The 17,676-nt window shown below is 42.0% G+C and overlaps 1 protein-coding gene across 1 annotated transcript in view; it reads left to right on the top strand.

The window, feature by feature from the left end:
* The window catches only part of CDCP1 (CUB domain containing protein 1), a 126,486-nt gene that overhangs the window by 84,574 nt on the left and 24,236 nt on the right, over positions 1-17,676 (top strand). Inside the window, exons 2-5 of the mRNA XM_073678165.1 lie at positions 3,086-3,292; positions 6,298-6,651; positions 10,425-10,784; positions 15,983-16,213. Coding sequence (XP_073534266.1) covers positions 3,086-3,292; positions 6,298-6,651; positions 10,425-10,784; positions 15,983-16,213 — 1,152 coding nt within the window. The remainder of the gene's footprint in view (positions 1-3,085; positions 3,293-6,297; positions 6,652-10,424; positions 10,785-15,982; positions 16,214-17,676) is intronic.

The raw sequence follows: 17,676 nt of genomic DNA, 5'->3' as shown, positions 1-17,676 counted from the left end.
AGCCATCCATAATCTTTCTCCCCCATATACAGTACAGACCAAAAGTTTGGACACCTTCTCATTTAAAGATTTTTCTGTATTTTCATGACTTTGAAAATTGTACATTCACACTGAAGGCATCAAAACTATGAATTAACACATGTGGAATTATATACTTAACAAAAAAGTGTGAAACAACTGAAAATATGTCTTATATTCTAGGTTCTTCAAAGTAGCCACCTTTTGCTTTGATGACTGCTTTGCACACTCTTGGCATTCTCTTGATGAGCTTCAAGAGGTAGTCATCGGAAATGGTTTTCACTTCACAGGTGTGCCCTGTCAGGTTTAATAAGTGGGATTTCTTGCCTTATAAATGGGGTTGGGACCATCAGTTGTGTTGTGCAGAAGTCAGGTGGATACACAGCTGATAGTCCTACTGAATAGACTGTTAGAATTTGTACTATGGCAAGAAAAAAGCAGCTAAGTAAAGAAAAACGAGCGGCCATCATTACTTTAAGAAATGAAGGTCAGTCAGTCCGAAAAATTGGGCAAACTTTGAAAGTGTACCATAGACTTCAATCCGCGGTGCAAATTGACAGCCTAAAATGACATGTTGCAGATGCCATATGCAGCGTGTAATGAGATTTCACGAGCAAGCCCTTATATACTGTTTTTAACACAATCTGCTACTAAAAAAAATCCCATATAATTTATCAAGATTACTTGATTTTTTTTTTTTTTCTTTTTCATATTTTATTTTATTTTTTTAAACTTAAATTGGATTATTTTTGAAAGAAATAAAAAACAAAAATAAAATGGAACAGAAGGTGCATTCACATAGTAGAGCTCAGTGATACATGGGTAAGATAATGCTCAAGAAATGTAGAATGTCCTTGCTTCAAATTCTTCCAAGGAAAAAATCTGGATTATGATTACATTCCCTTAAAGTTCTATGCACAACAAGTAATGTAGTAAAATAAATAGTAGTACATACAGTACAGACAATATGATGCCAAGCATAGCAAATGTCTTGCATAGCAAAACAGTAGGGGGAGGAGAGGAGACTAAGGGTATGTTCACACATTTTGTACAGTGTTTTTCTTTTTATTTGTTTTTTTGTGCACAACAGAAAAAAAACAAAGTGGTGGCAGGAAAAACACTGCATAGTGTACACTGGTGATGAGCGAACGCATTCGGATAAGGGGTTAACCGATCATGATCGGGTGCTAACCAGGTATCTTTGGCAAGCTCGAAAGATAGGTTTGAGTTGCCGCGTCTGTTCAACAGCCGCAACACATGCATGGATTGCCTGTTTGTTGGTCAATCTATGCATGTGTTGAGGCTGTCGAACAGCCGTGAGACATGCTGCTGCGGCGACTTAAACCTATTCTTTGAGCACACCGAAGATACTCGGTTAGCACCCGAGCATGCTTGGTTAACTCATTATCCGAGCACGTTCGCTCCACACTAGTGTACATGCATTCTTGATGTGTGTTTACTTGTGTATTTTTTGGGGTGAAAAAAAAGCCACAAAAACCACTGAAAGGATTGACGTGCTGCATATTTGAAAAAACACTTTGGTTCAAATCTGCAAGGAAAAAAATAGCAACATGTGCATGAGAGTTCAGAAACCTTCACTTTGTTGGTAATGTAAAACACTGTTTATTTTCTGCATCAAAAGCACTGAAAAAATGCAGCAAAAACAGCTTATGAAGAAGTCCCAAGATTCAGGTCACTGGTAATATTAGGATTGTTTACCTTTAATTGTTAAAGGAGTTGTCCACTACTATGATATTGATCACCAATCCTTAAGCACCGAAACACATTAGACTATTAAGTGAAGCCATTGTCTTAAATTCATTTGAGAAGAATGACCATAATTTTTTATTTTTTTTTCGCTATTATATGTACCAAATGTTAAGTTTTTAGAAATATTATAATAGAATTAATTACCGGATTTCTGGCTTCTTCTTCGCTTAATTCATGCTTTGAAAACATTTCTGAAAATTACATTTACTGCATAAAATAAAAAAAATAACTACTCTTTAAGTAAAATTTTTAATTCCTATGAAATAAGAATTTGAGGTATATTTTCTTAGAAAATGCTGTTATTCCAGCTAGGCCTTACCATTCCCGTAGTCAATAGGGTGTGTCTGTACAGAGTCTGACACAATCTAATCAATACTAATGGTGTCAAATTGAGTAAAGCTACCATTTTGTCAATGGGAATTGCAACAGTCAATTTATTCATCGTTCCCATAACAGAACTACAGAGGAACAGTGCAGGGAAGAGTTTTAACAAAAGATGGTCAAGCATTTATTTTGTGGGAACTACATGTATTTGCTAAAACAGACATGTCCGCTCCTGTGCAATATCTTTTTAACCCCTTCAAGACATGTGACATACATGTAAATAAGTCCAGCAGGTATAGGAGCCGAGCCTGCTCCATACAGGGCAGGTGCAACTGTGCTATACGGCTGTGACAAGAGCTAGCTCTGAATGCAGCTGCTGTTTAACCACTATTAACCATTGTTTTAATTTTTATGTCATAAATCAATAGTACACATGAAAATTAGCAACTCTTATATATTTTATCAGCGAAATCTGCTTCTTTCTCTGCCAAAATTGATCAGTTAATATCAAAATTCTCAATTCTGTGGCAACATCGGTCTTCGGTGAAGACAGATTTTGCCATTACGGAGATACGAGATGTGAACTGCTATTGATAAGGTTCTATGTAGACTGGAGGAGGAAGGTGCTAGAGTCAGAGTTCCTCTCTCCTCCTCCTTTTCCTTCTATCTACATAGAATCTTATCTGACCTGAATCATCTTGCCAGTTCATTTTTACTGCACAATCAATGCCTTAAAACCAGAACCCCCCCCCCCCTTCCCAAAAAAAAAAGCCAGAATCGCAGGGTTTTGTGGTTGTTTTTGTTTTTTTTTAATACCATTTTGCTGTCATGGAGTTTTGTCTCCATTTTCAAGTAGATTGCATGGTAAAATGACTTAATCCCCCCTCCTCCACAATTAAAGAGTCATGTTTGCTTAAAATATGTGATTGCATTGTTATTATCTATACTAAGACATTTCTCTTTTTCTTTCCAGAATCCTTGACCATCTCATTACAGTCTACAAGCAATACAACTGTCTCTATAAAACGTGGTATAAATACCCCATCACCAACTTGCTTCATCTGTGCACCAAACTGCAAGGACTTGAGTCTTGATGTATCAAGTGGAAAAAAAGTGGATTACACCTTCAGCTGCAAGACTCCGGAGATGTACTTCATCATGGAAATCAATAGGACTATTGGTGAGTTGACCGCTCCAGTGTCTTAAACTTTGGGTCATTCTGCATATTGTAGACGGTCTTTCCTTCTTGCTAAGAGATCTAGGTGGTTCACATAGGAGATCAGCCAAAAGATATAAAATATCCTGCATCTGCCCACCCCAGAACTTTCAGCAGTAAATTGGCATATTGTATTCAGTTTCTAGAGACTGGCTGTTATGGTGTACTATAATGTCTCGCCCGGGGGATATAGGGGACTCGGTACCCGGGCCTTTTACCTTGTTTAGGATGTCACGGCAGTCGGCTCCCGGGCCCGTACTCTGGGGTCTCTCTTGAAAAAGGGGTTTTTGGTTGGTAACAGATTTTGTCTCATGACGCCACCTGTGGATTCTGGTAACGGGTACCAGCGCTGCTGCAGACCTCCAGGGCAGGTGTTAGGGCAGCTGGGTTGGTGCGGCTCTCCACAGGCAGAGCACAGCCCCAGGGCAGTGTGGGTGCAGATGGTGATGCTGGGCGTTGTAGTGCAGAAGAGATGGCGCAGCAGGAGTAACTGACAGACAGTAGATTCACTTCAGTACCTTTACTGGTGCGGATGTCAGGTACGGTCCAGGGTACTCGGTAGGAAGGGTGCACTTCTGGACTCTCCCCAGTGAGCGGGTATAAGGCCTCCTGGTCCGTTTCTCCCTCTCTCTAAGCTCCTGGCCAGCCTGCAACTGGGCCTAGCTTCTGTGTTGTGTCGTTCTCTTACCTGTCGCTTGGTAGTAGGACCTTTCTCTGGCAACCACTATCCCTGGACGCCGGGGCCTTCATGGTTCCTAGTCCTGTAAAGGGTTTAGCTTCAGGTCGACCAGGGATCTGTAATCCTCCTGGTATGCCGGTAATCCCTACTGGGTATAGAGGACCCTGTAGGCGCGGACCCGGTGTCCGGATTATGTCTTGGGGTGAGCCTGTGATGCTCCTCTGCCCCCTTAACTCCTTTCTCCTTGCCTCGGCCACGCTCGGGGCCCTCAGAACACAGCAGCTCACGTGCTGCTTCTTCACTGGTCTAAGCGCCAGCACACTCTCTGACTGAACTCTCTCACTGAACTCTGACTGAACTGAACTGCCTGACTCCACCCTCCATATATATCTCCCTAACAGGCTCCCTCTGGTGGTTTGAGGTGGAAGGGTGGAGGTGTTTGTTTGTAGTGAGGGCCTCTTGTGGAGGAGTCCATCCATGCACCCTTTTGGGTCCTGTGGTACCTGTTGTTGCAGGGTGCCACAATAACATTACCTGTCCTCTTCCCATTTACTGGATACATGTAATTGTTAAATGTTGCCTATGTTTTGTGGACAGGGTCAGGAACAAAAGATGTGCGGAATTAAATTTTTCCATAGACGATCAAACCAAAATCTATAGTTCTCTAACTCCTATCCTACTACCGAAAACAAAATATTTTTTTTTACTTTAGAAATGTGCAGTGGTAATAAAGATGACTGCATAGTGTTCGCCTTAAAGTTGTTGTCTTGTCTTCATGATTTCAGTACATTGATCCAGCAACCCCATAGAGAATTAATGGAGTGTTGGTCAAGCATGGTCACTGCCGGTCCGTTCAAAGGGTTCGTCCACACAACTGTATTTTGGGTCTGTCCGTAAAAAAAAATGAATAGCACTTGGACCAATGTTATTTAATGAGGCAGCACAGATGAGTGATTTTGACCAAACAAAATACCCTTTTAATGCAAGTAACTGATACAAATTTGGACACATTATTCTTCATTTATCTGCTGGGTTGGATTTCTTTGCTCATTTGTTGACCAGAACACGTACAATAGACTGGCTGACCACTGATTAGACCTTTTTATAAAATTTTCCTTTCTTTGTTTACTTGCTGCATCTGACCACACTTTGCTTTATATTTGGGATTGAAAAAAAAAACCTTCACCTCTCTGGTTAGTTTCATTTCTCTATTCTTCATCTGAAAGCAAATCAAAACCATCTAAGCAGCCCTATAAAAAAAAACGTATTACTCATACAGGTCTACTCACTTTTAAAACAAAAATTCATAAAATAGAAGCCTCCTCCTCCTCCCCTTTTAAAGGAAACTTGCCATGTGAAAAAAATGCTATTAACCTGCAGATATGGGGTTAATCTGCAGGCTAATAGCTTTCTGAACCTGCCCAGCTTGGGCACTTAGAGCTCCGTTGTCAGGAGGAAATGAACTTTATTCCTCCCTGTAGCGTTCGGGTTTAAGTCCCGGGGATGGTGTCGGCACGGGTTCAGTAACTTCTCGGTGTTTAGAGAGTGGTGGCTGTATCCATGCTCCCAGCACTTAAAGCCAGGTCTAATGCTGAGTGAGCTGTCAATCAGTGCTGGGGGCATGGTTACAGCCGCTGCTCTCTATACACAGAGCGGTGGCTGAATCCATGCTGGCACAGCCCTCGTGACTGACACCAGAATGCTACCGGTAGGAATAAAGTTCATTTCCCCCCGGCAGTGGGAGTCTAAGCGCCGGGGTTCAGAATGCTATTAACCTGCAGATGAGCCCCATATCTACAGGTTAATAGCTTTTTTTCACGTGACCGGTTCCCTTCAATCCATGCCACTGATTCTTTTAAAGCAAAAAGAAATCTAGTAGTTACTGAATTTTGTACCCAATGTAATAGATTAAATTATGTTCAACCACTGGGACCTCAACCGATCCAGAGAACCGATGCTCTTCAGAATGTGAATGGAGTGGTGGCTGATCATGCGTACTTCTGCTCTATTCCTTCATAATGGGAGCATCGGAGACAGCGGAGCACAGCTGGTCTTTGGCTCTCCTATGAAGAATGAATGGTGCAGGGGTGTGCATGATCAATCACTGCTTTATTCACACTATGAAGAGCCCTGATTCTTGGTATTGGTGGAGTTCCAGTCATTGAACCCACAGCAATTAGGGTGTAGGCTTCCCTCAAAAGATAGGAGATAACTTCCAACCTTGGTACAACCCCTTTAATGAATATCTGCAGACACTAAAAATGATTTGTTTGTTTCCTGTCATATTTAGATTGCAGCTCTGGTGTGTGTCCATTGAATATTAGTTTACAGCCTTCAAACATAGAAGGCTTAAATCGGACTTTCACCTGGAACATCTTGACCTCCACGAACAATGGCCTTGTACTAGGCTTTCCTATGCCATCCCTGAGACAGATACATCCATCAAGCCTGTGTCCCGACCTTGTTAGCTACAAGATCAGCACTTATTCCCGCGACTCGTCTTGTTCCATTGGGACCTTCTGCCGGAATGGTACTGTCACCCGTATTAAAGTCCAAGAAAGAGGAATTATTGTTTTAAGTCTGCCGTGGAATGCTAATATCAAAGATCCTGGAATTAGTATTGCAAATAGATCTTCCATTAGAAGTAAGTATTTGAAGAAATATTTTCTTAGGAATTTTGTTAACTTTACCGTTCCATACTATTGTACGTATTTCATTCTTCATTGTTATTAAACAGGTTGTGCAGGATTACAAAAACATTTTGGGCTCTCTGAAAAGTCCAGCCCCCCCCCCCCCCTTCCCAAAAAAAGTCTGTGTGTTTTATAATATAAAAATATGCCAAAGCTATTTAAGGGGTGTACGGTGGCTCAGTGGTTAGCACTGCAGTCTTGCAGCGCTGGGTTCATATCCCACCAAGGACAACATCTGCAAGGAGTTTGTATGTTCTCACCGTGTTTGCGTGGGTTTCCTCTGGGTTCTCCGGTTGCCTCCCACACTCCAAAGACATAATGCATCATCTTTGGATCTATTTGCACGCAATCTACGGTACATAGTAGCAGTTAGGCATTTAGAAGCATTGTCCCAATCAATAGACTGCATGCAGGAAAACAGAATAGCGGAGGCCGCAGCTTCACTACTCTGCTTCATGGCCCCATCAATCAGCTGATTGGCAGGGCTTCTAAGAGTTAAATACAACCCAACAATTAGATATCGCATTAATACCATTAATATTAACAGCATAAACCATGAGAAACTTAAAAAGTAGTGTTGGCCCCCTCAAAAATAGTTTGGGTGAACTCTACGTCTAGAGAAGAGAAGGTTTAATCATATCAGGTGCAGATTCTGTACTGTAAGAGCAGTGAGACTATGGAACTCTCTGCCCCATGAAGTTGTAATAGATGATTCATAGTTAAAAATCAAGAAATTGGATGTCTTTCTTGATAAATATATTACAGGTTATTGGCACTAGATTCTGTGATGGGACGTTGATCCAGAGAATTAGTCTGATTGCCCTATGTGGAGTCAGGAAGGAATTTTTCCCCTAATATGGAGCTATTAGTGTCTGCCCCATGGGGATATTGCCTTCCTCTGGATCAACATGTTAGGCTGAACTCTAAGGACTTACTGTAACTCTAACTTCAACCTTAAAAACGAAATATTTAGAACTTGGAAAATCCTTTGAGACTGGCCAGACAATTTATGCTACATCCATTAAAAGTATTCTGTCTGCTCATTCATGTTGCCCAAACCGTGGGTAACATGAATTGCTGCATGGCTGTGACGCTCCCCCTGGGCCGTGGGGTACTCGGTGCCGGGCCGGTCGTTGCTTGGGGTGATGTCACAGTGGCGGTGACCCGGTCCGTGACCCAGGGCGGCCATTCAAAAGGGGAATATTTACAGGGGATTTATAGTTTTTATATATAGTTCGTGATGCCATCTGTGGTATGCGGCTATGTGGAGCCGCCACTGCGGAGCAGGTCCTCTGGAGGGGATGTTACTGCAGCAGGGATGGTGTGGCTCTCCACAGGTAGATCTTATCTCCAGGGCAGTGTAGATGTTATGGGTTATGCTGGGCGTTGTAGCTGCAGGGGTGATGGTGCAGATAATAATCACAGAGACAGTGGGGTGCAGTCTTCCGAGTTTACTCACAGTTGTTAAGTTCCTCAGGTTGCACTGTCCAGCTTATAGCCTCCCACGTCGCGCTGCGTTCACCAAGCAGGGGTTCAGCAATCCCCCAGATAATTCAGGAGCACTTAACGGGACCCCCTTCTGTGTGCCTTTCCCAGTTGTCTGCCTGCGCTGGCTCTCACCCTCCTGCCCTGCGCCTCGTAATCAGTGTCCCAATCCGGTAACCTCGGGTCTTGTCGGGCGACCTGCAGTCCCCTGGACCTTCTGTGACCACCTTCTCGGTGATATAATTGCGGATGTTGCCACTGCACCTTGCAAGTACAGCAGCCCCCGGTTTCTAGTTGAGCCTTGTAGTTCTCCACTAGTTAAGAGGCCGGTCCCCTCTGCAGCTTGATCCCTCCACCGCCTGGCAGATTCGGGCGTACTGGTGGCCTCCAGCACTTCCCGTACCCCTAGGATCCCTTCTTCTGTTCCTGGAGCCTTTCTCCTGCTCCCTCTCCTCTTCCCTCTCTCTCCTTCTTCAGACTTGGGCCTCACTGGCTAGGCCCGCCTCTGGAGCAGAGCTCCTGCAGAGCCTCTGCTCCCCTCACTTTCCTCCTTAGACTGGCTAGTCTCTCTAAGATGGCTCCCCTTTTTATACAGCTTCCTTTCCTGTGTTCCTCTGAACTACGTCCTCCACCCACACCCACTACATGGTTCCCCCTCACTTGGTTCCCCTCCACTCCAGCCAGGGAAGGGGCTCAGCAAGAACCAGAGGCATCTTGCCCCCTCCTACTGGCCTGGAGTGGTGTGTTGGATGTTGGTGTTAGGGTCCCGGGCAGCACTCCATCCTTATCTGAGAGTGAGATACCACACCTTTGGGTGAGATGCTGTACCTCTGTGGCGACTGAACCCGCAGGGGCGCTACAGCTGCACTATTGCAACCAGGTACATTTTTCACTAAAATGCTCTGATCTTTCAAAGAAAATATACTTTGCTAAAAAAAAAATCACAACATGCACTACTTTTGTCAATTTAATAGCCCAGAAAAAGACAGCTCTGTCACACACGGGTGAGAACGGGTACTCTTTTAAAGGAAACCTGTTAGTACTTCAGGTGCCTGACCGGTACCTCCCTTGCATATACGTATGGAGGGACATGTCGGTGACCTCTAGCAGTGCGAAGAAGAGCTGGCGGGTGGGCAGCATGCATCGCCTGGCAGGTTTCCTTTAAAACAGGACTATTTTTCTCCCATGTGTCATCAGTTTTCCATCCATTTTATATCTTAGACTTAAATAGCTGAGTCTGGTCTACATAAACAGATGAGCATAAGACTTGCGTTTAAAGCAGAGTTCAGATGGAGGTACTGGAAAATTGGCGAGTCGCTTCTGCAAACTGTTACCGTGACTGATCCATTACACAGCTCTGTATGTTCGCATTGTGGTAGAATGGGCCGGAGCTACGTTTACATTGCAAGGCTTTTTCTTCACCGTAAAACGGACTAAAGTTGTACATGTTTGGGTTTATTTATTAATTTAAAAAAAAAATCCTTACCAGGTCCATTGGTTCACATGGAAAATCAGCCATGTGCAAACTGGCTATAATAGGTCAATGGTAGACACCAGAGAGTACATGGACTGATTATATGCATGCATGAATAAGCCTTAAAGTGGCCTATGAACATAGTACATTTTAATCAATAAATCTTGGAATAAAATTAGATTCCACAATCGGATGTGTAAAAAATAAAATTATATATATAATTTTATTTTTTACACATCCGATTGTGGAACTTATTTTTATTCCAAGATCTACTAATTAAAATGTACTTTGTTCGGGAAAACCCCTTAATGGAATGAACACATGGATCCTTTTAAAAATCCAAACAAACACGGACACATGAATGGTTCCAATAAACTCTATGGATCAGTGTGCTGTCCGTCATAAAAACAGGCAGCACACAGATGAGAGAAATTAGATGCGGCCTTGTTCATATGATGGTTACACCCCCATACACCTGTACACTTGCCTCATTCGAGCTTGAATGTGTTCTCAATAAGGAGATGAAAGTTATCCACTGCCAGACTCTTTTGTCGGCAGTTTAGCTCCTCTGAGTATGAAAGGATTGGGCATGTTGATATGCAACTACCTAACCTTTCTCTTGTCATATGCCAGTCAGGGAGGCCTGCTGAACTCAATGGCTGGCCCCCATCTTTAGACCTCATTCAGATGTCCATGAATTGGGTCTTAGGAAGTGGTATTTAGACTGTGCATCTAACATAATGTACTGACAGAATGTTCTTTTTACAGGATTGAGCATTGTTGAATCCTCTTTCCGTCAAGAGTCATTTGTAACTCTGCTGTCTGCAAACTACCCTGACCCATTCCCTACTAATGAAGAGATGACCTGGAAATTTGTCCTGCCTGAAAACCATGCGGCCATTGTGCACTTTTTCGATTATACTCGCCCTATGTGTAAGAAAAGGGAGGAGCGTGTATACTACTACCTACCAATGTACACTGGGTCAAAACTGACAGATAATCAGCCAGCGAATATACCTGGGAACTTCAATTTATCATTGGGAAACTGTGAGGTAGATCAACAGATAATTGGTCACCCAGGCCTAAGCTTGAACTTTGGCATCACTGTGCAAAATAAAAATCGAGGCAGTAAGTTTTTTTTTTTTTTTTTTTTTTTTATACAATACTAGCTGTAATGCCAGTTGATTCAAGTTATATTCACTATATTATAATGTCGACGTTTTGCCAGTATATATTTATTCTGTTACTGCTAAATTTTAATTCCTCCAAATAGGTCTAAAGTTCTCTTATACTTTTCTTATGAGCTGGTACAGACTGGAGAATGACTTTCTATCGAGCAGGCGCACTACTCAGTGGGAGCTATCGGGCTGAGGCAGAGCTCTCCTGCTTCCTAAGTAGCACAAGTCAGACAAGTGTTTCCAGTGATCGTTTTGGGTCTCGAGACCTGGACCCCCACTGATCTGCAGAGCATTTCAGCAGCCATCACGTAATTGAAACAAAAAAGTGTAGTTACTCTTTTAAACATCAAAAAAAACAGCAGCAGTGGGTTCTCTTCCAAGGTGTACACTAGACTGTATCTAAGCCCTTGATGTTTGGGCCACATACACCAGGTCCTCCACTCTATAGGGCATTCATTCTACATAACGTTTCGAGAATCCAGCTTTGAAGAGTTCTTTCATTAGTGAATTGGGGTAACATTCCAAATACCTGCAGCTCTGGCTTCAACGACTTCTCATAAGCGCAGCTCCCCTCTGGGAAGTAAAGTAATAAGCCTTCCTGGGGGTATGCCGAACAATAGACTAGATGGTTAAGGATCCCTGCAAACTCTACATGAGCTAACAAGACTACTCTGCACTTCCTCAGGCTGCAGACTATTTATAAACTTAAGCACTCCCGCCATCCGGATCCTTCTATAAGAGGGTGTGTGCACAGGAAAAGGGATTTCCCAGTCTGTTCTAACTAAAGGGAGAGCCATCAATGTGAAAGTGAAATGATGTACAGTTTGTAGTAAACACCACATACATACAGTATACAGAGAATATTAAAGGTCTACACACCCGTGTTAAAATGCTAGGTTTTTGTCATGTGAAAAATTCATACAATCCTTTCAGATTTTTTTTCCACCTCTAATGTCTGCCATAATACGTACAAATCAATTGAGAAACAAATAAATCATTTTTAAGGGGGAAGGTATAATAACTAAAATAATGTGGTTGCATAAGTGTGAACACCCTCTTATAATTTGGGATGTGGTTATGATCAGAATTAGCCAATCACATTTAAACTCCTGTTAAATCGTACTTTGTACACAGCTGCCATCATTTACAGTGATTTTGATTAATCCCATGTAAATTTTAGCTGTTCTAGTAGGATTTTCCTACATTTTATTTGTTGCATTTTACAGCAAAAGCCCTGGTTCATAAACAGCCTACAACACAGCAAAAGGATGTCATTGTTGGAATATATCATTCAGAGGAAGGGTACAAAAAAAATCCACGTCATTAGGTATACTATGGAACACTATGAAGTAGCTTCAATTTGGCACAACAATGACATTACCTAGAACTAGTCTTACATCAAACATCGAATGTTTGCATAATAATTACATTAAATAGACTTGAACAACCTAATAACGGGTTTTTCATAATTATTGGGCCTTATTCTTGATTGACTGTTCAATGGGAGCGATGGATGGCTGGCTGTCAAAGGCAGCCACAAGAGACTGTAAAATAACATTTCTGCTTGATATCTGTGAACACCCTGGTCATATGAGGGTCTCATCCATGAGCCATCACATGATCATCAAGTGACTTGTCACACATGACCATGTTTCGATAGACCCACAACAGCCATGACAGCAAAAGTTTTTAATTTTTTTAAGACTGTTTGTTTTCCTCTATTTCTAGTTTAAGGGTAAATAAGAAAAAATGCCAAAATATGTTCTGATCCTTTTACGAGATATATCCTAGAAAATGGAGAAAAACCTAACACAACCTGAAACATAAAAAAATAAACATTTACCAATCCTATTCAAAACCCATTAGCTAGGTCATGTCTTATTTAAAAAAAAAAAAATTGAACATGAACAGACTATTTTTTACTTTTTTTTCTTTTTATTTACCTGATATTTGGTAAGAAATTAATAAATATTGCCTTACATCTCATAAAAAAATGCGTGGACAGCCTAAAGAATATACGTTAGAGTTGTCTGATCAGAACATGAGAAAAAATCTGAAAAATTGTACTGGTCAGGACCAAAATTTATCAAGGGGCAGAGGCTAATGTACTGTATTTTTAGTATTTTCAAGTTGGTCTCAACAACTATTCAATGAACATTCATAAGAAAATGTCGAGTTGTGTTTGGTTTTTTTAATGCTATTCGGTAACTTATTATATGTAGCCAAGGTGTATTTAAGTGTTGCTCAAAATTTCTAGAACACCATGTTTAGAAAAGTTATGCTGAGGTCAATAATTTATTAATGTAATAATAATTCACTTGTTAAATAGAATAATAAGTACACACATGTGCAACATTGTTGGCACCCCTCTGTTGAAGTAAGAGAAACCCACACTGGTCACTGAAATAACTTGAAACTGACAAAAGTAATTTTTGATTGAAATTTACTGAATATCAAGAATGAGAATCAGACACTGCTTTAGAACTTCAGTTCAACAGAAAAATAATTCAACATCACTAAACTGGCTTGGTCAAAAAAAAATGATTGTACCCTTAACTTTTAATATTTTGTTGCACAATCTTCTGTGTCAATCACTGCAAGCAAATGATTTCTTCAACTCTCAATGAGACTTCTGCACCTGTCCAAGAATTTTGGCCAACTTATCATGTGCTTCATCCGCAGGTGTTTAATAGGATTTAAGTCAGGGGTCATAGAAGCCCCTTAAGAGTCCAGTGCTTTGTTCTTGGCCATTCTTGGATGTTTTCAGCTGTGACTGCGACTCAGGCCAACATCTCTGGCGCTGGACAGCAAATTTCGCTCCAGAATGCCTTAATAGTCTTGAGATTTCATTGTACCCTGTAAAAATTCAAGACACACTGTGCCAAATGCAGCCCATAGCCACAAAACATAACTGAGCTGCCTCCATATTTTGCAGTAGGTGAAATGTTTTTTTTGTACGCTTCATTTTTGCTTTTGTAAACATTTAGCTGATGGGATTTGCCAGAAAGCTCCAGTGTTCTCTCAAAGGACATTCAATATGCACTTTGGCAAATTCCAGTCTAATTTTTTTATGATTTGCTCTTAACAGTGGTTTCCTCCTCTTTCGTCATCAATGAAGTCCATTTTGGCCAAGACCGTGACAATCTGACACTGATGTACCTTGACCTTGGAGTTCTTCTCTAACCTCTTTGAAAGTTGTCCTGTGCTCCTTGATTACTAATTGGATTATCGATCTCTTCAGTTTATTAATTTTCCTTTTGCGGCCACGTCCAGAGAGGTTGACTACAGTCTCATAGACCTTTAGACTTTGAAATAATATGTGCAACTGTCGCGCCCCCAGGGCAATGGGGTACTCTGAGTCCAGGCCGATAGATGCTGGGGGAAAGGGATATGTCACAGTGGCTGGCCCCGTCCGTGGCCCAGGGCGGTCAACTAAAAGGGGGGAAAGTTTATATGGGGTTTATAGTTCGATCGTGACTCCACCTGTGGTTTCTGGTAATTTGTACCAGCGCTGCTGCAGACCTCTGAGGCAGTTGATAAGGCAGCTGGGATGGAACAGCTCCCCACAGGTGGAGCGGGCCTCAGGGCAGCAGGGTAGAGTTTGATGGTGGGTGGTGATGCTGGGACCTGTAGTGCTGGCGGAATGGCGCAGCAGGAGTAACTGACAGACAGGGGATTCGCTTCAATACCTTTACTGGTGCGGATGTCAGGTACGGTCCAGGGTACTTAGTAGGATGGGTGCACTTCAGGACTTCTCCCCAGTGAGCGGGTATAAGGCCTCCTGGTCCGTGTCTGTCTCTCTGTATGCTCCTAGCCAGCCTGCAACTGGGCCTAGCTTATGTGTCATGCTGTTCCTTCACCTGTCGCTAGGTAGTAGGACCTTCTGCTAGCAACCACTATCCCTGGTAACGCTGGGGCCTTCATGGTTCCTGATCCTGTTAAGGGTTTAGCTTCAGGTCGGCCAGGGACTTGTAGTCCTCCTGGTGTGCCGGTGATCCCTACTGGGTATAAAGGACCCTGTAGGCGCGGACCCGGTGTCCGGTTTGTATATTCGGGGTGAGCCTATGATGCTCCTCTGCCCCCTCAACTCCTCTCTCTTCTCCTCCTCGCCGTCGGCCACACTCGGGGCCCTCAGAACACAGCAGCAGGCGTGCTGCTTCTTTGCTGCTCTCAGCGTCAGCACGCTCTCAGACTCTGACTCTTTCTGATTGACTGAACTGCCTGGCTCCACCCTCCATATATATGTCTCTAACGGGCTCCCTCTGGTGGTATGAGGTGGAAGGGTGGAGGTGTTTGTATGTAATGTGGGCCTCTTGTGGAGAAGTCCATCCATGCTCCCTGGGTCCTGTGTTACCTGTGAACAGCAGGGTGCCACACAACTGTAGTAACAGAAACATCAAGCTGTTTGGAAATGGTTTTATAGCCTTTACTTTTTTACTTGTTTGTCTATAATGTTCTTGCTCATCTCTCCTTAGCTTTCTTTGATCCATGGTCAGTTTGGTACACACCATGATGCCAAACAGCACAGTGACTACTTTTCACCCTGCAATAGGCAGACTGACCATTTAAAAGTTAGTAAACATCTAGACATCTGTGCTGCTGATTACAGAACACAACTTAGTTTAGCATGTCAAATTATTTTCAATCTTTTCTAGGGGTACCCTAATTTTTGCCCAGGCCATGTTCATTTTCTCTTGAACCAAAATTCAAAACCAGTTTCTGATTTTCATTCGTTAATATTCAGTAGATTTAAATTGAAAATTACTTTTGTCAGTTTCAAGTTATTTTAATACTGTAGGTTTCACTTAATTTACCAGAAGGGTACCAACAATGTTGTCAATGTGTGTACTTATTATTTTATAAGTGAATTACTATTACATTACTTAATTACTTAGAAAAATTATGTACATGTGTGTAAATTCTGGTATAAGCTTGTAATAAAATACAGAACAAAAAATTTTTTACTTAAGCATTGGTAGGGAATTTATCAAGACTTACTAAGTAATGCTTTACGAACTTTCCATTTATGCAGATATTATTTTAAGCATGTTATATATAGCCTATTATAAGTTGTATAAAGCATAATTTCTTTTAGTGGTACTTACTAACCTATATTTAGTATTGTATAATTTGCGTTTGCATTTTCAGATGTATCCTCAGACAAACTATATCATCTGGATTTGACAAAAGAAAGCGGTCTTGTTGTGCGTATAGTAGGCAAGAGACCACTTGGGCGCTCATTTACTCCTGTGTGTGTCATCTGTAAGGCATTTGGAGAATGCTATCCCGAGCTTGTGCTTAATGAAGCAAAATACTACAAAATCTCGTTTCTTTGCGACAATCTGACCAACCTGATGATAACGGCAGAAAAAACAATCGGTAGGAATATGGATGCTTACTACACTGTTGTGCGATTCTAAACTTCGTATTAGTCAATTTTTATATTTTTTTTGGATTGATGGAGAATAGAAAATGGTGGTGTTATTGCATTTTATATACTGTTGGCATTACTGGAGAGTTGTGAGAAGTAAACTGGTCCCAGTGGGCATTAACCAGCTGCTGTGACCTGAAAAAGAGCCAAATTGGGCTAAAACAAAATTAATGGAAGCATCTAGGCAAAGTTTCATGTGAGGTTTCCTCCACAGTAATATTCATATACTATGTGGCTAACTACAGATTGCCATAATCGTCAGAAATTAGGTCCTGGCCGATCTCAATTGGACCTATTCTGTAAATTCAAAACCACACATTTTTTAAATGTGTAGCTGCATTACATTCACACACAGCCATGGAAAATAACCAAGTCAGCTTTACAGAAGCTTTATAGATTCTTTTTTTTTTTTTTTATTTAAAAAAAAAAAAAAAAAAGTCAGCGTGCATTGGTAAATGACTGCACTTTTTCTCTTTATATATGTTGCTGCTAGTGATGAGCGAGCACTAAAATGCTCGGGTCGAGCACATTGGAATACTCGGGTGCTCTACCCGAGCAACGAGCCCAATGTAAGTCTATGGGAAACTCGAGCACTTTCCTGGCGGTCCCGCCCGGCGGTCTGCAGAAGTTCAAAAATTGGCCAAATCGATGGGAACAGTGCTTAATTAAACATCAGGCAGGCATAATATATAGGCAAGCAGGATATATAGGAGGGTGCATGAAAAACATAGCAGGGCACTTGGAACACACTAGTGCCCTCCGATTTTCATGCACCCCTCTCTTTAAAAAATCCGGCCGGCAATTCATCAGCGGCATACATCTGTACCCGACAATTTAGAACAGAAAGAATAGAGCATCACACATAGATTAGATAGATGGAAACATGTCAGTCACATATATAATAAGTACAGTGACAGTGTTGGTTACTGTACTTGTCATTTAGTGTTAAAATAAAGGATTTATTAAAGAAAGAATTGGCGTAATTTTAGTCTCTAGTGGAGGTTAAGCAGACGGCTGGGGCAGATGTTTGAAGCCTGGGAAGGGGGTAATACCCACAGAGCTTCCCAGGCAACTAATATCAGCCCCCAGCTGAATACCTAGCCTTTACTAGCTATTAAAATGGGGGACCCAAATAAAAATGACGTGGGGTCCCCCCTATTTTAATAGCTAGCAAAGGCTAGGCAGACAGCTGGGGTCTGATATTAATAGCCCAGGAAGGGTGCCATGAATGTTGGCCCCCTCCCAGGCTAGAAACGCCAGCCCTCAGCAGCCCCAGAAATGGTGCATCCGTAGGATGCTCCAATTCTGGCACCTAGCCACACTCTTCCCATTGCCCTGTAGCGGTGGCAGTGGGGTAATAGTGCTGGGGTTGATGTCAGCTTATAATGCCAGCTGACATCAAGCCCAGGTT

This window comes from Phyllobates terribilis, unplaced genomic scaffold (genome assembly GCF_046119375.1).
Source record: "Phyllobates terribilis strain yellow unplaced genomic scaffold, ASM4611937v1 Scaffold_4__5_contigs__length_816908805, whole genome shotgun sequence".
Taxonomy (NCBI): Eukaryota; Metazoa; Chordata; class Amphibia; order Anura; family Dendrobatidae; genus Phyllobates; species Phyllobates terribilis.
The sequence above is the reverse complement of the archived record's forward strand: the minus strand, read 5'-3'. Positions and strand labels throughout refer to the sequence as shown.